Genomic DNA, 23,099 nt, shown 5'->3' on the forward strand with positions numbered 1-23,099 from the left:
TACAGAATTAAAGCTAGCATAAATGATAGAAAGTTGGACAGTTTGTTGAAGAAAGGATACTTGAAGATGTATAAATTGTGGATTATCACAAAGCAAATTAAATTTGTTTTCCTTCTTCCGCAAAAACCAAATCTTTAAGTTGTAGTTCTATACATAGTTGTGTCTTCTGATTGCAGTGAGGATATTTTGGAGTTGAATCATTGGTTCAAGAATGGCAAAACATCTTAAATGAGGCATCCTTTTAAGAAATGCCCCTAACATTCTATATCATGAAGTTAACCATGGGTGTTCATATTGCCGCTCCTAGTATTCCTGGAAGGGGCACCATTATCCAATTTGGCTAAAATACGTTCTGAAGAATTACCACTGTAGTTTACGACAGCATTTTGGTCTAAAAAAGACATATTTCTATGGTTTTTTGGTTTCTATTTCCTCTTCTTTCGTACCTGCCATTCTGGTTCCAGAGTTTTCTGAGAAGCAATCAAATCAGCTTCAAACATTAACTGTTGTGTAAAAACCCCACGTGCATCACTAACCAAATTAGGAACCTGAACAGTAAGCTCTTCCACTTCAGTATTATGTTTTTCAGTTTGCTAATGGTTTTCAGTCTATCTTAGAGAGTATTGAGGTTCAACATTTACCATTTCATTATTGTTCTATTGTTGTCCAGTAATGCTCTATTTCAGCATTAAAAGAGGTTGTTTCCTGATTTAATACCAAATTATTTTCCACAACCGTTGTTAAGGGAAAAGTAGGTTCAATATTGAAAACAGTATCATCAGTTGGTAAGAGAATAACAGGTTCATTATTGGTGCACCATTTCTCTCCATAACATCCCCATTTCTTCTAGCCATTCTCTATTCAGGGTGGGAAACAAAGCATGTCTCTACTAAATGGCTAAACATTCTACACTTACTACAATATTTGTCTTTTTACTCAACTTCCACTCTTTGCCAATACCCAATATTCTGGTAGCGGATGTCCTACTGAAATTGTGTGTAGTAAGATCAATTTTCAATGTTTTACCAAATATAACACCAAGGGAGTAAAGCACCTTTTGGTTGAAATAGTGGTCTTAGAATAAGGAAGTTAATTCAAATAGCAATAATAGGGGTTTCTTGAGAAGGGTCAAAATTAGGTGTTCACTTTCAAACTTTCATTTGTGCATTTTCCAAAAACCATGGCTTGCAAAACAATCTTGCATAGTCTTCTTCCCTTTCATGTTTAATGATTGCGTGCCTTCCATGAATGGCACCAACCTTCCTTTCCCCTAATAGTTTTAGGTTTTCAAAAAACTTTCTAATGAAGTCCATTTTTGGAATTCCCATAGGTGAACTTTCCCATCAAGGCAAATTTCAGAGATTCAATGAGTTTAGAGGTATCAGATTCAGTGAAGAAGGGAGCTAGCTTGCCGTTTTTTGTAAACTGCCCTTTTAAGAAGACCTTCATTGTCACAATCATCAACTAAATAAGTCTGTAGCTGCTGTGGGAAAATCAAGTTATTAGTGTCAAAAGATTTGCTACCTTTAACAGCCTCAACAAAGGTTGGAGCCGCCATAGCCAAACTACCCCAAGGCACCCAAAAGCAATGTAAAAGTAAACTGCACAGTAAAAGCAAAAAAATCGTCACCAAGTATGCAAGAAAACTTAGAAAGCTAAAGAAAGGATTAAAAGCAAAAAGCATAAAAGAGGGAACAATGGAAAGAAGGATCAAAACATGGGTAGCCATGTCCAAACCTTATTTTTATATATATGCATGAGCAACACTCAATTCTTATCTTTATATTGTTTCATATATATATATATATATTCTGCTACTATTTAGTATAGTCAAAAAATGAACCCTGAAGTTTTAAAAAAAAAATACTACTTAATTCAATTTAACTAAGCCTATTACAACAGTGATAAGACTTGGGAAATTACTAAAATTTGGTAATGGAGAAGAGGCAAAAGACGACAATACAATTCATTTATAATTGATTTTCTTATCATCAATGGGTCGAGTCTAAGTGTATATATATATTTTTCTATTCCGATGAATTATTATAATTACAAATTAAATGTTATCATTGAAAAAAACTATATAAATCAATTAAATTTACCTTTAAATTCTAATTGTTGTAACCACAGTCGAAGAGTGATGTTCGACACATTCAATTAGGTTGTTATCTTTGTTTTCCATTGGGTTTATGGCTAGCGATCATTAGGTTATCATATGATCAAGCCATATGACCTTGTGGTCAGTTCTTTTAGGAGAGCACCTACGACTTTATAACCACGCCTTGTGATGCTTCTAAAACCATATGATGTTTTAGTTAGCTCTATTATTAGGACGTCTTGTCTTTTGTGCCTTCGGCTCTATAGCCTCCCTTTACGAAGTCACTCGAACCATATACCTTCTAATCAGTTCCTTGCATGAGTGCGCAACAGATGGCCCGGTTCACATGAGATGATCAGGTTTTCTCAATTAACCATGGCATTTTGGGCATGGTTTAGTTGCTAATTCAATCAGGATGTTTTTCTCTTGATGGTGACCAGGTTGTTTTGATTGGTGCTTCTGTTCAAAGGGATTGGTTAGACTCTCAACCGGGGTCCCTTTCAGTAGAAGCATGATGGATGACTCGGATCACGTGAGATGATCCAATCTTCTCTTCTACCATTTTGAAGGAGGGTCAGATAGAGGCCCTCATCATTCTGTCATTTTGAAGTATAGGTCTAACAAATCAATATGTTATTGCAGAACCCCTCTGTCATACCTCGTTCAGTAAATCTGGCATGGCTTAGTCCTTTTCATGGTTAGTCAGTTTAGGCTGACTAGCCACACCCTTGGTTATATCCTGACTAGTAAATTTAAAAGTAATTTAAAAGCACTTTTCAGTCATATACATCCTAATCATCACTAGGGAAAGTAAGGAAATCCACTCAAGAAGCATGAGAAAAGTGCCACACGGATTTTATTGAAACACGAAAAATCCACTATCCAAATGTTTATAAATAAAATACAACAATAAATACAAACAAGACTTATCTTCCTCTTTTTTACAATGACCTGAAGATGCTCAACCAAGATTCCTCTTGAACCTGGGCTGCTGCTCCTGAAGACTCTCCCTCTCCTCTGCACTAGAAGAAGAAGGATTCTACAGCAGGCTAACCCTTACAATTCATCAATCTCTCCACATTCAGCAATCCTAGCAGCCCCCATTCATCAATCTAACCACAAGGGCATCAATCCATCTAAGTCCCTGATACCGGCATATATAAAAACTCCATTACTTAGCATAAAAATTACCCCACAGCCTCCTAAGCAACTCCCGACGACCCCCCACGTTAGACTTCCCAAACTGTCAAAGCTGTTCCAAGCAGTTGATGGCGCCTAAGCGCTGTTTTCTCTATTCGTTGAAGACGGAATAGGCGCCTAGGCGCCCATGGGTTTGAACGCCTAGGCGCCAGTATCGCGGCACCTAGGCACCTAGTGGTTAGCTCCTAGGTGCCAACCTCTCGGGTTGTCCAGGTGAGGGACTGGCACCTAGGCACCCAGGGGTCCGGCGCCTAAGCTCCAGTCTTCAATTAAGATCCTTTGCTTCAAGTCTCCTCGACATTTCCTCACTTCCATTACTTGTTGTATATGCAAGAAAAACATAAAAATATCTTTCTTTAAAGTGCAATCATATGCATAGAAATGTGTAAATCATAAAGAAATATTAGCATTCTTATCCACGCATCAATACTCCCAAATCACATTGTGTTATTTAAAGTGAAATTTTCTTATGGAATAGAGAATGTTGAAACCCTTAGCATCCTTAGATTAATTTTTACTTTAATATGGCACTAAACTAATTCTTTAGTGTGATTTTTTTTGATAATCTCCTAACTTTCTTTATTGGATAAGATCACTTTGATGAATTTCACATACCTAGGAATCTACTCAAATGCATCTACAAATGAAATATTATTGTTAAACTTTTTTGAAAACTTCAATAAACTCTAAAAACTATAAATCCAAGATGTGCTTTTGAAATCTCTGACGATATGTTAGTACTGACGCTCACTAATCTGAATTATCTCATAACTATTTAGAATTTCATCTCTCCTTCTTGCTCCCTTATTCATTTATTTTCACCACCTTTTACTAATCATCTCCCTAACTTACTATTATTTTAGGGTTCCCATAATCAACATCTTCTTTTAATTACTTCTCGCTTATAATATTAAATATCTTCACATGCTCTCATAGATAATTTGTGTTGTTGTTTATGAGTTTATGAGATAATTGTTGAGTAGTTTGGGTAATTTTCAATTTCATGCTCCTAGTGTGGGTCTCCTAACACTAAATGAATACATTTTGTTTTTCTATTATTATGTTAATCTTCATCATGGACTGACTCATCCTATGTGTCAGATATGCTAAATAACTCTTCAAAGATGCTTCTTCAATCCTTAGTTCGGGATTGATGGTTGTTCCTACACTACAAGGTGATAAGAGCCACTTAATTGCCGAAAAACACTTAATTGCTATGAATCCTTTCGATTCTTTTAAGAAATATTAAGATGGCTCCTCCATTTAAGGTTGCAAATGCCAACATAAGGATTTAAGGGTTTTTAATTCCAAATAAAGTTTAGCTGCTCCATGTATAACTATGAAAAAGGTTTATGCATTAACTTGCATTGTGGCCTCCTCTATAGCACTCAAAAAAATACATAATTAAGTGCAACAACATTGGTGGTGAGGGAACTTTTCTACTTCGACACAATAGCAACATGATAGATGAGTTAGTTAGTGGTTTTGAATTACTTTCTTATTAACATCCAAAGAATTATTCATTTGCAGTTGATGATAGCTATTTCTTTAATAAAATCATAAGACGTCTTCTATAACTTGCTCATAAAGGTGTTTCCGACTGTGCGGCTTATAAGTTTCCCTATTGACCTCAATATCCAATTGTAGAAGGTCTAAACCTATATCTAAAGTGATATGCTATTATGTGGGAACTTCCTTGGAAGAAGTTTAGACCTCCCCCATGCATATGATCTCTCCCTTCTTCTACACAAAACTAAATATCTCAATTTTCATCATGGTGATCTTACTTGGAGATAAGCACTTAAAAAAATCTGTCTAGTTAACCCAGTTGGTGATAGAATTGTTGGAAGGTGAGTTTAGTTAACTCTTCACCATTTTCCTTAGTAAAAATGGAAGAGCCTCAATCTTATGGTGTTCAACATCCTATTATACTTAATAGTTTAGATCTCAAAAAATGTTATGATATGATCATTAGATGCCTCTATGGCCAAACCCATAAATTGGGAGTTCTAAATTATATATTTAAAGTAACCAGCTTGATTTTAAAGTTATTCAATAAAATTCCCAACTTTATTATGGCCTCAGGCAATTTGTATAGTACATAGTCTTTGAGAGCTCTTACTCTTATGTCCAACTCATTAAATGCACAATGATTTTTTATCTCAATTATGGTGAAACACTTGGCCTACCACTCTCTATAAGCTTTGTTTTATAAATAAGACTTCTATTTTTGGAATAGCAGTCAATTGTGGGTGGCATCCATCTTATAATTCAACATATAAAGGCTGAAAATAAAATTAAATTAGAAAAAAGATAATAAATGTGAAACTAGAAAAGTTAGTTAAAAATAAGTAAATAAAAAAAGAAGAAAAATTTTTGAAGTAATAATCTATAAATCTTTTATCAATATTTTGGTGCAATCTAGACAATGATAGCAAAAGCTAAATGCGTATTAATAAATATTCAAGAGCATGTAATCATGTAAGTAATAAAATTGTGAATACAAGCATGCCCCATAATTATTTGTTAGCAATTATTAAAATTAAACTTGTCAATTATTATATGAATCATCAAAACTGAATGCAACAATAAATTTAAAGGTTAATCACAATAGAAAATACTACAACTACTAAAACTAGGTTCTATACAGAAAGAAATCAAGGAGAGTAAGCTTTAGGAGTTGGTACTCTCATGTTTTGGTTTGTTTAGTCAACAATTAATACAAAGATTAAGTGTGGGTTAATATTATTGAGGTTTGATCAGGGGTGATCAGTACCTTGCTCTTATAAGTTTAAGATTTTTGCCTTCTCTGGTACTACCTTCCTACTTCCATTTCATTGAGTCAATGAGAGAGGTTGTCTTTGTTATTCTTAGGATCGTAAAAGGGACACACGAGTTCATCGCAATAATTTCTAACCCACAATCCATCCACTATGGTGTTTTTACTTTAGATGAGTCTGTGTCTGCTCTTTTATTTAGATAGATCTTCTAGGATAATAATTAAAATTAACACAATTTATAGTTTGATTACAATCAAAATAAAACATACTGTATATAAATAAAATCAAATATCAAATATTTTTCATAGAAATTCAAACAACACAACCAAATACAGATATATCCAAACCCAAAAGAGGCGTTTTAGTTCATTTTTAAGGGAAAACAACAAAAAGTAAAATAATCTTAAACAAGATTATAATCCTTAAGAGCAAAGGAGAAGAGAAGGGAATTGTAGAAACTTTTACGAGATTATGTTTCTTGAATTAATCTAGTTGTCAAATTCTTCCAAGTGAAGCCTCCATGATTTCTCCTTGAAAACCCTACGAGGTGTTACCTTCAAACCAACCTTAGACCTCTAAAAAACTCCATGAGTATGTCTTTAAGAATCCTAAATAGGGTTGCTTCATTTAATCTGAATAAGGTAGGCGTTAATGAAATATCTTACTAAACTAGAATCGGACAATGTAGCTGTGAATCAGAGGTCGGAACATAGGAACATAACTCACTAGCCATGCAAGATATGCATATTCATATTTAACTCATGAATTATATGTTTTTTTAGCTCATCTCAGATCTATGAATTAATCTGTACTCGCACATTATTTGGATGAATTTTTGTACATTGATGATTAAAATTTAAAATTTATATGTGTGATAGAAAGTAGTAAATAAAAGAAAAAAATTATAAAAAAAGCACTTGTCTAGTATTGGAATAACCTGGAGTAGATTCAACATAAGGTGGAGCAAAATAACAATTAGGGGCCTAATTAGTGCCTAAGAGCTACCCTAATGGCCTTAGATGAACAGCTCAATCACCAAGGCACTAAGTAGAAGGTCCCAAATGGAGAGCTCGGTCCTTACTTTCAAGATTCGGACACTTAAGAATCGACTTAAAGGCCCCAAATTAAGAGGCAAGTGCATGAATCTCTCTTTTGTTGAGCTGAAGAGAGTGCTTAACTAATTGGAATTGGCATCTAGGTGACAGACTTGCACTTAGGCACAATGATATGGTCCATGGGCATGAGGTTCTCAACATTATATCTAGGAACTAGCACTTGGACACTACACCATAACTTGGGCACCTAGACTGGTGCGTAGGCAGCTTGCTATCAATTTGAGGCCTAAAGTTTCTGCTTGTGTGTTATGCATATATTTTGGGACCTCCTTCTTAGTTCCTAGACTCTTGTTCTATAAGGTGGTGCTTAGCTGCCATGTAGGCTTCAAGGTGCTGTTATGCTTCACATGGTTCTTAAATGGCCCAAAATCGCTTGAATTACTATATGTGGTTAGTAGATTTCTTCTTCCTTCTACCTTTTTTTAATTTTTTTTTTATTTATTATTTTTTTTTTTTTTTTGCAAAACTGTAATATTTTAATCTAAATTATTGGTGCAAGAAAATTATCTAAATATATTACAAATTTTAGTCAATTTATATAACTAAGAGTGGTTAAATATCCATATAATTCACAATTCTCATGGAACAAATTGTAGATTAACTAGTTTGCATTAACTTAGTCAAGTGGTTGGGAAACTAAATTTAATTAAATTGATCATATTCACCATTTTAACTTAATAAAAAAGCCTCTGCTGAAAATTGATCAACTCTGTTGTCTTATCTGATTTTTTTCATATGAGGTGTTTTTTTATCTATTTCGTTATTTTGTACCAAAAAACTTTGTTTATTACATAATTAAAGTGCATATTTTTAATTTTTCATTAGTTACATTCAAATTCTATGGAGCATAATATGCAAAGAAAATGATCAATTTTTTTTGGGCATATTCTCACATGCTTCTTAAGAGTATAATCTATATTTTTAAAATTGAATCCAATAGTTATGTTATATAATCAAATGTCTCAGAGGTTCAATTAGTTCATGCTAATTTAGTTAATTGTAACTAGGTCAAGGCAAAAGGATGAATATAGAAAACTGACTAGGTCCAAGCATAAACCCACCTTGAACTATACTTAATCCAGGGGCTAACCAAAGCTACTTGATTAGTTTCAAAAACTAATTTCATGAGCTCAAAAGTTACTAGCATTTATTTTATTGAAAAAGTTTGTGACTCAATGTTGCCAACTTTATAAAGTCAAGTCATAAATATCATTCAATAAAAGTTTGTAACTTAATATAAAAATAAATTGAAGTAATTATTATCTTAAGATTTTCATGTATTTTATCTCATTTTTTATATCCTACATGATGTTTTTCCTATATCCCAGAAGCTTGGTTGGGGCCTACAAGTAAAGGGTTAAAAACTGGCCTAATAGATTAAATGATACATAATAAAGTTAATTTATATCATTGACAATTGCGTCAATCTCAAAGCTTTTCGTCCTCTCTCTCTCTCTCTCTACTTTTTTTTTTTATTTTGTCTCGTCTCTAAAGTTTTGATGTTGCCCACAAATAAATTTGGATTGAAAATTCCTCATACTAAGATATCAAATAAGCCTTATTTTCTCTATTAATCCCCTCATGCTTGTACCTTGTAATACATTTTAACTAAAATAACCTTATATTAATTCATTTCAAGCTCTTTAATTGAACCTAAACTCCGAATTATATAATTTTTTTTTGGTAATAACTTAGCAAAGGGTAACTTCGGAAGTGAAGTTAGTTTAAGAATTTTATAATTTCACAAGTAATGATGCAATCGAGTGATAGATCACATGGAGGCCAGTGAAAACTATGGTATAAGCTCAGGCACATCAAATGAGCATTGGAACACAACATTTTCAACAAATGATTAAAAGGCTTTTTGATGTCTTTTGAGTATATAGATATCACATTTTGTGCTTCTGTTTTTTTTGTCCTTAAACTCACAAACATGAAAAATAATTCTATAAAGGGAAATTTACATACATGCCACACAATTCTTTTGTATTTACATATCTAACCCCCAGAATTTGATAATTACATTTATATAATACTTTGGGGTCATAAATATATGGTCTTATGCATGAAAATGTTTATTTTACTTTTAAAAAGATAGTGATGTTGATATTTTTTATATAATGTAAAAGAGTTGAGTGGTATGCATGTAAATATGAATGTTTAGGTTTTAGATATGTAAATACATAAATATTATGTACTATGTATGCAAATGCCCCTCTTATAAATTCCCACTAATATTTTACTATTAAAATATAAAACCATTAGAATTTAATTTTACTTTAATTGCAACCTCGGCCACTAAACAACCATGTTAAACCATTCCTTCGAAGGTGCTGGGCTGGAGCTTGCAGCTCCGGCCAATATATGGGATATCTTCCTAATTGATTTCTAATACTGTTTGCAACCATTGGTTTATTTTCATTAAAAATTGAATTAAGCCCCATAATTTATATTTTTCTCAAAATTTTCATGTAAAGAATTGTTAGTTGTATGCTGAATTCAATTTTTGCGAGTATATACGAGATATGTTTATATTTCTATGATATAAAACTATCTGCGTCCATAAATATTACAATAAACAACACTAACTTGAGTACTAAAATACATATTTAAATTCTTCTTGCACTCGAGCATTTGGTGTGAATCATTATTGCATAAATAGTCAACAACACTCGATCTACTGTCTTTAATGTGCAGATCTCTCAACACTGTAGTTATGTCATCTACCTGTCTAAAATGACTCGGGTCACATCTAACAAAGAAGTATTCATTCTTTTTATTGTGTACAATTCCCCTAAGTATGTTATTCCTCCATTCCAAATAATTATCTAAAAGTAATTTCTAACAGGAATTTTATTGTCAAACACTGCAGCAGTGGGGAAAAAAAAATTTAAGGTTCAATTAAACTTCAATCCAAATTCATTCATAATGTGCATGCATGCTGTATGTGTATATATATATGTATGTATGTATGTATGCATGTATGTATGTGTGCGTGTGCGTGTGTGCGCGCGCGCGCTCGCGCGCGTGTGTGTGGGTCTTGTGTACTCAGAAATGTTTACACGGATCTCGAGCCAATCTAATAGTCAGCCATCGCATTTCAGTCAATCGGTCGAGCTCTCTCCCTCGGTCAGCTGACCAAGTCTCTCATTCGGCCAGCGGATAGCCACGCTAAAGCAACCATTATATTCAAGAAGTTCACATATAAGCCACTTAATTTTTTATGTATTGAATGTCCTCAAGAGCAAGGCAAAGAAACATGGACATGAAAGTCTGTATCAGTCTCGAGACGATCCAACAGTCAAAATAAAAATGAATAAAATGTCATTTGCTTCTCTCTTCAAAGCATAGCCAAAAATGTAAAAATTGTATCTTTTACCCCTCATATCTTCTAAAAATTAGAGGGTTTTGTGATGTAAAAGGGATATTTGGCGGCACCCCTCATTTTTAACCTCAAATTTTATGAAATAAAATGATCGCACGAGCCCAGGAACATCCCATTCCTCTGGTCGAGAGAAGCCCTCCTCTTCTCTCTCTCTCTCTCTCTCATTTCTCTCGCTCTCTCAATCTCCTCTCCTCAGTCAAAAATTCCATTCCCTGGGCACGATCTACCAAGCAGATTTAAATTCAACATTCTAAAAAGTGCGGTGAGCGTGGATCGTGTTGTGAACAAGAAGAGCTAACACCAAGAGGAATCCCTTCAGAGACATTCCCCTAGCAAAGAACACGTAAGGAGAACTTGCACAAAAGCGGATTCACTTCCTTTACTCCTCATCATCGGCGATCTCTTAGAAACCTCATCTCTTTCTTCGTATCTCCCCATAGATCTAGTGAAAATAGAGGCAACCCATACTTTCAATCCTCATCACCACATAGCAGCCATGAAACTCTTCTCCCCATAAACTTACTTAGCGTCCTCAAACTCTCCATCCCTCTTCTTCCCAGGTAGCCCGTACTTTCACCCCCCCATCGCCTCTCAAGCTACGACCTTTCTTTCCACTTCCACCTCCAACCGAGACCTTCCCTTCCTCTCCCCATGCTCTCTCTCTCTCTCACTCTCTCTCTCTCTCTCACACACACACACACATTTCTTCACTCACTTCACTCCACTATTCTGCTCTAATAGCAAACTCCAATTCCACATCTCTCTTCAGTCGCAAGTGGGGTTCACACACCCGTTGATCGAAATTTGCTCAACCTATCTTCCCAGCAACCTACTTCCGGTCATTCCACTCTTATCTGAAAAAATGAAGGAAGGTAAATTTAAACATCTTCCTTGCTGGCATGGAGCATTAAGACAAGATTTACAAATTCAAAGTTTTAGGTTGTCCAAGCATGAGTGTCTAGGTTACATCTAGGCTACTTTGTCTATCAATACTTTGTTATGTATTTATCGATCGACTGTAGCACTTCTCTGGCCACATTGTCGAGCACGCACCTCTACTCTAGTCGGCCACCTGTTGGTCAACCACCCCTGAAAAAAGGAAGACTTGCATATATACCACTCAATTCATATTTGTATATTTTCTTACATACTAAACTGATTTTCCAGACAAATCACCCTCCAACAGGCATTCCTCCGATCGGACGCCGGGACAACTGGTTGTTCAAATCAATTTGATCATTCCACTTCTATCTGAAACTATTTGAGTCTCAAATCTGGAGTATCAAATGTGTCGTTTTATTTTGTCCAAACCGACGCCCGACAAAACCTGTTAAAAATATGCTACCCATCAGCCGGCAACACCCTCCAATTGATTACTGCTTCGGTCACCTCCGACCAACCATCTTCTGACCGATCATTGCACATCCGACTGACCTTGTCCTCTATCGCTCTGTGCTACCTCAGCAATCGGACTTCTTCCCGCAAAGCATGCCCTCCTGCTCTCTTGGATGAATGACTATACAAATCAGCCCAATTCCACTTATCTACCGCCCCCCCACCCCCCTGTCAACTCCCTCGCCGTCGGCAATCTCAAGCAATGCGCTTTAGAAGTGTTCTACCTCCTCAAATAATGGGAATTTAAGGAAGTATGTTTCGCATATATGATAACTTCAACAAGTCACCACACAACAACTGACATAGAGCAGTGGGAGGAGTGTTATCCACAATCACACTATATAGTCTAGCTCCCCATTCTATATAGTCTAGCTCCTCGTCAACCAATTAGCAGGAGAGTTGTCATCTCTAGGTGTGACGCTCTAGATCACCTTCAAATCTGCAACCAATGCCAGGATAGGCCTAAGCGAACAGATTTAGTTCCAAGGAGGGGATAACACAAACACACTAACGCACGCATTGCTTATAAAACATATTGATCCATAATTCAATTGATTCAACTTCATAATCAAAATTTATAATATTGCACTGATTCTTTTATATTATATGTAACAAATGAAAACCGTAAGCCCAGTTTACTGATGCAGCACGGATTAATCAGACAGAAATAATGAAGATTCTTCCATTGTATAAACAGTGAGGATCATAAAACCAACAAAATTTAATAGGAAAAAATGTTAATAAAATAGGTATGGCGCAATCAAATCCACATAAAAAATTTTTCCAATGCAAAGTATATATTTACTAGATGATTGCATGAAATTAATTATAAGTAGAAAAAAAAACTATCATGCACAACTCAATATATATGTAACAAGTAAGTTTTAGAGCCGCAATATGCAATTTAATAAGTCACTTCTAAAAAAATATAAATAAATGAAAATCATTCTCCTAATTTGTTTTCAAAAGAAACAAAATTTTAGAGAGAAGAAAAAGAATGTTTTTCCCCCAACTAAAACAAAAACAATAGGTCAAATTTCAAATCAAGAAAAACACCAGCTTTAATCCATTCCCTATTTTTTTATCACTCTCTCTTTTGTAGATAGTTTAGGTTGACATGCCTCATTTGCCATCTCATCATTTTCTAGTGTTGAACGCTAGTTTTTCGTTAAAAACTTGCTCATAGAAATGCAAACTAGTTCATGAAAACTCGCATTACAGACAACAAGAAATTGGAGACGACAACAAAAACTATACTTTCCTTCACTAACACGAGATACTGCCACTATAGCCTGTTGCTTTATAACATTCCATAGTACATAAGAGATGTTAAACTAACTGAGTTTAATTATCCATTTGAGTAGTCACCGTGAATGGTCGATCATGACTAAGAATAACTTTATTGAGTGATCAGTGTGACTTGTACCGAATGTGCTTGAAAGGACAAAGATTTTGAACATAAATAATGAGTGCATAAGTAAATTTTTTCAGGATGATATACCTATCTTTTGCTCATTTTAATATTTTTTTGACATAAATAAGAAATTTCCCAAGGTTTTCCTATCAAAATAATATTGAGCTAACTACTTCTCATTCTATTAAAAGTTACATTAATTGGCTTTCAATAGGTTATGAGTTGTGAATAAGAAGTTTTCCAAATGAACGAAAGCCTATTCATATTGATCGAACCAGGTGAAATGTTGTGTGTTTCTCAGAACTTTGAAGTGGGTCAGACACTTGTCTCTAGACTTTGAGGTTAAATGACTCAAGCTAGCAATGGAGCCTATTGGCTTTTGAAGCTTGTTAGTGTTTCAAGGATATGGCATCACCAAAATTGCCTTCACCTTTTCCAAATTCATTTTCACACCTTTTAAAGTAACTAAACAAGCAAAAAAAAATTGTGACCCCCCTCAAAAAGTGTATTTGGGTGGGTTAAAGATCGTGTTGAATCTTTGTGATGTTTCAGAAATTTTACTTAAGTCAGTGATCTACTTCTCATATGACTTGTTTTTAATTAAGTTGGCATCCACATATGCTTCAACATATTTTTATCATATGACTTGTTTTTAATTAAGTTGGCATCCACAACATATTTTTTTTTTTTAATTGATGAATATCACATCTATCATTATTTAATACGTAGTTCTTACATTTTTAAGCTGCAATGACATTAGAAATGTAATAATAAATTCTCACTTGTGATGATGCTATCTTCTAGGCATCCACAAGGTGCATTGGATTTGGTAATAGCCATATAAAACATCCAAAAAACCAAAAATTGAGTGATTGACTTTTGAGTCGACTAAGACATCTATTCTTGGCACTATGCAACTGTCTTTTGGATAGGCTGAGTTAAGATTAATAAAGTTTATGCATAGCCTCCACTAATTATTTGACTTTGATGCTATTATTATGCTGGTGATCCACTCCAGCTATTCAACTTCCCTTATGGAGCCTACATCAAATAACCTCTTTACTTCCTGTTGGAAATGATCTGCAAAGGTGATGGCAAATAGCCACATATTTTGTTTTATTAGTTAAACATTTATACTGACATTAAGTCTATAATATGCAACATCAATGTTGATTCCAAGCATCTCATAGGTTGACAAGTAAATACGTCTTGATACTCATACAGGGTTGTGATGTGTATAAAATATGTAGTATTGTATGGTTTGTTTATTACATTATTTGTATAACTTTTATGTTTTTATTAGTATATTTGGTTTGTACATGCAGTATATATGAAAATATGAGCTTTTAGAATAATTCCCACAACAAAGGGCTGAGGCAGTGATTAGCACCTTGACGCCCGGAGAGAGCTCACTAGTGCAAACATCAACATCCAATTTACGCCAAATAACAAAAGACGACATCCTAACATCAGGCCAAAAGCGAGCAACACCATAGTGAAGTTCCACGACGCCATCTTTACGAGCACCTCAATGCTTGGCTTAGTTCATTTCAGCAAAAATTACCAAATTGTAGGACAGTTTAGCTCTACGACACCAACACCCCTACGCTAGCCAGTGCAAGTGACACTATGCTACAAGTGCCAACGCTTTGACGCTTGAAACCCTAACTTGAGGATCGGGAGCACGAAGCACTTGGTCGCATTCCTCTGTCCAGGCAAAATAGCTAGAACTCTTCATAGTCTTCAAAAATGGCCAACATCAATCATCAAACTTGGATATGAATATGCTCATGCCTGCAACTCAACCGACCAAGATCTGTAACACTTCGAGATTCCTTGGAAGTAGCATGTAGATGACTTCAAGTTTCCACGGATTTGCTTTTATCTATATACAAGATCTTTACATATTTATAATTTAAACTATCTATGCCTCCATAAATATTACAATAAACAACATTGACGTCAGTAATAAATACTTTATTAAATTTTCCATACACTCAAACATTTGGTGTGAATCAATATTGTATAAGCTAGTATTAAATATAAGTACTCTCAAACACTCAATCCACTATGCAAGTCACCTTAACATAGTGGTAGAGAGCATTGTCTTACAACCAAAAAGGTCATGGGTTCAAAGACTTGTATATGTGATGTGTGCGCGTTTAGGTGTGTGAAAATAAATCCACTCTATCATAAATGTGCACGTCGCCCTACATTATATTTATGTCCTCTACTAGTCTAAAATTGATTCAGGTCACATATAACCGAAGTATTCATCCTTTTTTTGTGTACACTTTACCTAAGCACGAAAGTTCCTTTATTCTAACTTCTTATCTAAAAGTAAATTTCTAACAAGAATGACAAACAGGTCCACATACATATATACATATATATATACTTTCATATATATATATATATACTTTCATATTTATATTTATAATAATTTAGTGTCACAAACTTATCCATAAAAAAATTTCACTTTAAAAAACTAAATAATGGTGATATTTTAATGTTTTGTTAAAAATTTGAGTGGTCTCTGGTAAACATAAAAATTTAAATGTTAAATATAAGAAATTGCTTGTACGTAAATGCCCGATATAAGTAGTTTAAGCAATTTGAACAATTGATTTTTCATCCTACAATCCTTGTAAATCAAATTTTATAAACAAGTTCGGTGTAAATATTGATCCACAACCCAATTGATTCAACTTCATAATCATGATTTATAATAATTCACATACTCTTATATTGTATGTAAAAAATGAAAACCGAAAACCCAGCTTAATGATACAGCACAGATTGATCACAAAAACAATGAGGATTCCTCTCTTACATAAACAATGAGGATCATAAAACTAACAAAATTTAATAGGCAACAAATAACAGTTGACTGGCACGACATAAACAAATCACATAAATTTCTTAACATAATGAAATATATATTTACTATTTGACTGCATCAAGTTTCTTAATGTAGAAAAATATCACTAGTGCACAAAGGAAATATGAGAGCCACAGTACACAATTTAAGAACTTGTGTATAAGAAAATATAAACAAATGGACATTGTTGTCTCCAAATTTATTACCGAAAGAAAACAAAATTACGGGAACCCAAAAAGCAAGTAGTATGAGGGCCACAGTACACAATTTGAGAAGTCACATTTTAGAAAATATAGACAAATGAACATTATGGCCCCCTAATTTGTTTTCCAAAGAAACAAACTTTGGAGAACAAAAAAAAACATTTTTCACCCAACGAAAACAAAAATAAGTTATTTAATTTCAAATGAAGGGAACAAAACGAGCTTTAATCCATTCCCCATTTTCTTATCACTCTATCTTTTGCAGATAATTTAGACTGATATGCCTCCTTTGCCATCTGATCATTTTCTGATGTTGGAACGTTGGTTCTTCCTTGAATACTTGCTGATTGAAATGTAAACCAGCTCCTAAACCCTCGTAGCACAAACAACATGGAGTTGGAGACGAGAGCAAAAATTATATTTCCCTTCACTAACAGGAGATACTGTCACCATTGGGAAGAAGAAGGTTAACATGATGATAAATAAATAATTAAGAAGTTTCATAGATGATGCAACAGTTTCTAACCAAGGAGATGATGCCAATTAGGGCAAGGGTTGCTTGTTGGGCTTCCTCCCAGAAATGCTCCCCTCCAAACCAGCCAAACCAGCCACCACCTCCAAACCAGCCACCTCTACCAGCAGTGCCTCCACCACCCATCTCCTCCCTCTTCTAAATTTCTTTGTTCCATTTTTCAAAATCAGTTTTCTTTTCACCAAGTGCACTTTCTAATGCCCTTCTAGCTTGCTCCTGCAGTGATAAAATTATATCATTAAAGAAAACACGCATTATATATAGGGGAAATTATGAATGGATGAAAAAATATTGGTTTTACGAGTAGCAGCCAAGGAATTGTCCGTTCCAATTTCTTTTTCTTTCCCTTCGGAGGTCAAAGGCAAATAACACTTAAAGGTTGGTGGTCTGTCAATTATGTTGTTCTATTTTAGTACTTCCTACAAAAAAGTATACTTGAAACAGGGAACATTTGGAAAGCCTAAGAGAAAAACTCAAGTCAGGATATTAGAATATTTTAATCGCTAGTAATAGCCATTAAAACTCAAGTCAGGATATTAGAATATTTTAATCGCCAGTAATAGTCATTTGTTTTTGATTATTCTGAATTATGTCTTTTGATTTTCATCCTATTTATATTATATTCTATTTTTTTTTTCCTTTTCTATTATATTCTGAGTTTGCTTCTTTCCTTTCTAGTTGGATCATGGAATGGGTATATATACCCTAAGAGTTATGTTGGTTTATATTCTAAGATGGTATCAAAATCATGACTCTAATCCTAGAGGTTCTACCCTAGCCTGCTGGTAGCCACATTTGGGGAAATTGATTGCTTAAAATCAATCTATCTTTGTTCACAGAAGGTGCATTAATGATAATGTTCTATTGGCACATGAGTTACTTCTACATATTGACAAACTTTGAAGAGGATCCAATATTGTTATTAAGCTTGATCTTAAGAAAGCTTATGACACAATTAGCTGGAACTTTATTCTTGAGGTTCTAGCAGCCAGGGGTTTTAGTCAGAAGTTTTGTGATATGATTTAGAGATGTCTAATGAACAATTACTATAGTGTCTTGATTAATGGTGTTAGTCATGGATTCTTCCAAGAAGGGAGAGGAATTAAACAAGGGGACCCCCTCTCCCCAACCATCTTCATTTTAGCATTTGACTATTTCTCTAAAATGCTCAACTATGCTCACCAAGCACTTCTCCATATCAAATACAAACATGGTTCAACTTGATCATAAGTTACCTGGCTTATGCACATGATGTGATCCTATTTGTCAATGGTAGCAGGCAGGCTATCTAACATACAATGAAGTTACTCAACACATGTCAGCAGATATCTAGGATGACTTTCAACAAGGACAAATGTCAGTTCTTAGCAAGCACCAAAATGAGTAGCTCCTCAAAGAAGTGGAATAAAGATTTCACTATTTTTAAATCCACTGCTTATTCACTTAAATATCTAGGTATTTCACTTATTAAGGGGAGAAGAAAGCAAACACTTTATGATGAGGTAGTGGATTAAGTAATTTCAAAAATTCATTGTGGGATCAGTTCCTTTCTATCAAATGGTGGTAGAATCACTCTCCTAAAGAGCATTTTAACTTCCTTCCCTATATATACACTCCAGATGATCAGAATAAAGAAGAGCACTCAAAAAATGATGGAGATCACTTTCAATAAATTTTTATGGTCAGCAAATGCAGATGCATTGGGCTAGTTAGGACAAGCTATGAAAACATGTGGTAAATGGGGGTCTGGGCTTCAAAAACTTCCAACTTATGAGCTATGTATTACACTGTAAACAATGGGTAAGATACAGAAAGAAAAATCCTCTTTGGGCTCACTATATACATGGGAAATACTGTAGGGATCTACACCCCATCAAGGTACAGGCAAAGTTGGGAGGCTCTAAACATTGGAAAAGTATGCTTAAAGTCAGAACTCAGGCATAAGATTTGTTCATCTGGGAAGTTGAAGAAGGCAATATTAATTTTTGGCTTGACAATTAGCTTATAGAGGGTAAAATTAAAGACTCTCATAGTCATCACTCCACTGATGTTTCCTTAATATTTGATTGTTGGAGGGAATAGCAATGGGATGTCTCCAAACTTTTAAAATTTGTCAACATTGAAGTCTTGAAGAAGATTATTTACATACCGATTGATCTTAACAGAAAGGATAGATTGATCTCTAAAAATGCTGCTTGCCAGTCCCTCACCAGATATATCTACGAATCCTCTATCAAGTGGCAGAACACCAATCGGGGAAAACAAATCTAGAACAAAGTACTGACACCTTCTATGTCTTTCTTGCTGGAGATTTTTCAGGAAATTCCTCCCTACATATGATATACTCAAATTAAAGGGGATTAAAGGTCCTTCTAGATGCCACCTCTGTCACCAAGAATAAAAGACAATTGATCACCTACTCTTGTCCTGTATTGTTGCTATAATAGTATGGAATAAGGTTCTACAGTTTAAAAAGGATGATTTATAATTTTTCAATTGGACTAATATAGAGGAATGCTGGAAGGAGTGGAAGTTACAGAAAGATTATTACATCCCACTTATCATTGCATGGTTCATGTGGATGGCTAGAAAAAGTATCATTCATGAAAATAAAGTAACAGCTCAGGAAATCAGCAGTAACAGTATTGCATATCTTCAAAGGGTCGGGATACTCAACTCTCACACTACACAAGCCAAATCTTCACAAAATAAAGCAACCCAGCTTATTATTTGGAGAAAACCCTCTTCACCATGGCTTAAAATTAACACTGATGGCAGCATTACCGCTCAAGCTGCTGGAATTGGTGGAATTTGCAGAAACTATAGAGGAGCCTGCATGTGGTTTTACAGTGCTCAAGTTTTCACAAAAGATACCCTTGAGACTGAAGCAGTGGCTGTTTTCTGGGGTCTGAAACTGGCAGTAATTCAGCACCTACATTATATACACATAGAATTGGACTCCTTACAACTTGTACAAATTCTTCAACAAAAAGTCTAAGCTCCCTAATACCTGAACATCTGGATTAGGAAGATCTCACTCTTTGTTGCCTCATTCTCTGTCATCTGGAGCCATATCCCCAAAGAAAGTAACTAGCCTACCAACTGACTGGCTAAAGAGGGTGTAAACAGTCTTGAGTCTATTGTATGTAGCATGATTCCATGCAAAAAGTTTGTCATTTTGCTCCATGGGTAGTCTTTGGATATTCCCCATATGAGATGTAAATCAAATTTTGGTTAATATAATATTATGTTTTTTGGAATATATATATACACTTTAACATTTATATTTATAATAATTTGGTGTCCTAAACTTGTCCATAAAAATATTTCACTTTAAAAAATTAAATAATGGTAATATTTTAATGTTTTGTTTAAAATTTTAGTGCTATCTCAGGTAAACATAAAAATTTAAATATTAACTATAAGAAATTGTTGGTACGTAAATGCCCCATATAAGTAGTCCGAGCAATTTGAACAACCGACTTTTTAGGAATTAATCGCTATAAATAGTGATCCACAATCCGATTGATTCAACTTCATAATCATGATTTATAATAGTGCGCATAATCTTATATTGTATGTAAAAAATGAAGACCGTAAGCTCAGCTTATTGATGCAACACAGATTGATCACAAAAATAATGAAGATTCTTCCCTTACATAAACAATGAGGATCATCAACGAAATTTAATAGGTAATAAATAACAGTTGACTGGCATGACATGAACAAATCACATAAATTTCTTACCTTAACGAAATATATATTTACTATTTGACTGCATCAAGTTTCTTAACGTAGAAAAATATCACTAGTGCACAAAGGAAATATGAGAGCCACAGTACACAATTTAAGAACTCGTGTATAAGAAAATATAAACAAATGGACATTATTGTCTCCAAATTTATTTTCGGGAGAAAACAAATTTTGAGGAACCAAAAAATGAGGCAATATGAGGGCCACAATACACAACTTGAGAAGTCACATTTTAGAAACTATAAACAAATGGACATTATTGTCCCCTAATTTGTTTTCCAAAGAAACAAACTTTGGAGAATAAAAAAAAATACATTTTTCTCCCAACGAAAACAAAAATAAGCTATTTAATTTCAAATGAAGGGAACAAAACGATCTTTAATCCATTCCCCATTTTCTAATCACTCTCGCTTTTGCAGATAATTTAGGCTGATATGCCTCCTTTGCCATCTGATCATTTCCTGATGTTGGAACGTTGGTTCTTCCTTGAATACTTGTTGATTGAAATGTAAACCAGTTCCTGAACCCTCATAGTACAAACAACAAGGAATTGGAGACAAGAGAAAAATTATATTTCCCTTCACTAACAGGAGATACTGTCGCCAATGGGTAGAAGAAGGTTAACATGTTGATAAAGAAATGAATAAGAAGTTTTATAGATGATGCACTGGTTTCTAACGAAGGAGTTGCTTGTCGGGCTTCCTCCCAGAAATGCTCCCCTAAAAACCAGCCAAACCAACCACCACCTCCAATCCAGCCACCTCTACCAGCAGTGCCTCCACCACCCATCTCCTCCCTCTTCTAAATTTCTTTGTTCCATTTTTCAAAATCAGTTTTCTTTTCACCAAGTGCACTTTCTAATGCCCTTCTAGCTTGCTCCAGCAAGGAAAACACACATTATATAGAAGGGAATTAGGAATGGATAAAAAAAATATTGGTTTTATAAGTAGTAGCCAAGGAATTGTCCGTTCCAATTTATTTTTCTCTCTTCGGAGGTCAAAGGCAAATAACACTTATGGTTGGTGGGTTGTCAATTATATTGTTCTATTTCAGTACGTCCTACAAAAAAGTATACTTGAAACAGGGAACACTTGGCAAGCCTGAGAGAAAAATTTAGTCAAGATATTAGAATATTTTAATGGTTAGTAATAGCCATTATTTATTTCTGATTATTTTGAATTATTGATTTCCTTCTTTTTTCTATTATATTATGTTTTATTTCTTTCCCTTTTCAATTATATCCTGAGTTTATTTCTCTTTTCTAGTTGATCCTGGAATGGGTATATACCTCTCTTTGTATCAATAATAAGTATGTTGATTTTTATTCTAAGATGGTATCAGAGTCATCTTTCCCTTTTCAATTATATCCTGAGTTTATTTCTTTTCAAGTTGATCCTGGAATGGGTATATATACCTCCCTTTGTATCAATAATAAGTATGTTGATTTCTATTCTAAGATGGTATCAGAATCAAGACTCTAACCCTAAAGGTTCTACCCTAGCCTGCTGGCAGTCAACTTCCAGCACCGGCTGGCATCTTTTGTTTTTCCTATCTACCGCAGAAAAGCATCTTTTGTTTCCATTCAACCGCAACATTCCTTCAACCGTAGTTCCTAGCATGGTATTTGCGCTCCTTAGCCTCAGCCGCAGCATGGTATCTGCTACCTTCAACTGCAACATTGTATCTACTCCATTCAGCCGCATTTCCTAACCTGTCGACAGCCTCTTTGCCTAGCATCTGCCGCTAAGCCCTATACTCCAGCAGTCTGGCTTATTGAATTTCTGCAGTCTGGCTTTCGACAAATCTCCTTCATTATATCTGTCAGCCAGCATTATGTCTCGGAATCCCAATCAAATCCCCTTTGGCTCTGTGGGAATCATGGTGGATCTTCCAACACTAAGCCACCTTTAGACTATATTCTCGAGTCCACGGGAGGATCAAATCTAACCTCTATTCCACTACCAACGGAAGAGCAGAAACCAACATAAATTTTCTTATCACAACTCATAAACTGAACGACAGCAAATTTCTCCAATGGTTCCAAGCGGTGTCTTTGTTCATCAAAGGACATGGGAAGTTTGGTTACCTCACAGGTATGGTTTGTGAGCCTCCAAAGACTAATCCGGCATATGGAACCTGGGAAGTGGAGAATTCCATGGCCATGACGTGGCTGATGAACTCCATGGAGACTTCGATTGATTGATCATATTTGTTCCTTCTGCTAGTGCGCTCGCTAGACAAGAGGTCATGTTACCTACACAGATGTAGGGAACTACAGCCAACTCTATGAGGTTTCAAAGAAAATATTTGAAGCAAAAAAAGAATCTAGGACTGTGACCTAAT

The 23,099-nt window shown here is 34.8% G+C and overlaps 1 protein-coding gene across 3 annotated transcripts in view; it reads right to left on the minus strand.

Annotated features, from left to right (window-relative positions):
- Positions 1 to 1,435: 1,435 nt before the first annotated feature.
- LOC110031179 overlaps positions 1,436 to 23,099 on the minus strand; it is a 45,290-nt gene continuing 23,626 nt past the window's right edge. The window contains exon 2 of one of the 3 annotated variants that reach the window (XM_020734260.1): positions 1,436 to 1,601. In XM_020734260.1, the coding sequence (XP_020589919.1) occupies positions 1,566 to 1,601 (36 nt within the window). In that variant the 3' untranslated portion in view covers positions 1,436 to 1,565. Of the gene's footprint in view, positions 1,602 to 17,126; positions 17,220 to 21,510; positions 21,636 to 23,099 lie in introns of those variants that run through there. The other 2 variants (XM_020734259.1, XM_020734258.1) reach the window with 2 other exon arrangements.

This window comes from Phalaenopsis equestris, unplaced genomic scaffold (assembly GCF_001263595.1).
Source record: "Phalaenopsis equestris unplaced genomic scaffold, ASM126359v1 Scaffold000782, whole genome shotgun sequence".
Lineage (NCBI taxonomy): Eukaryota > Viridiplantae > Streptophyta > Magnoliopsida > Asparagales > Orchidaceae > Phalaenopsis > Phalaenopsis equestris.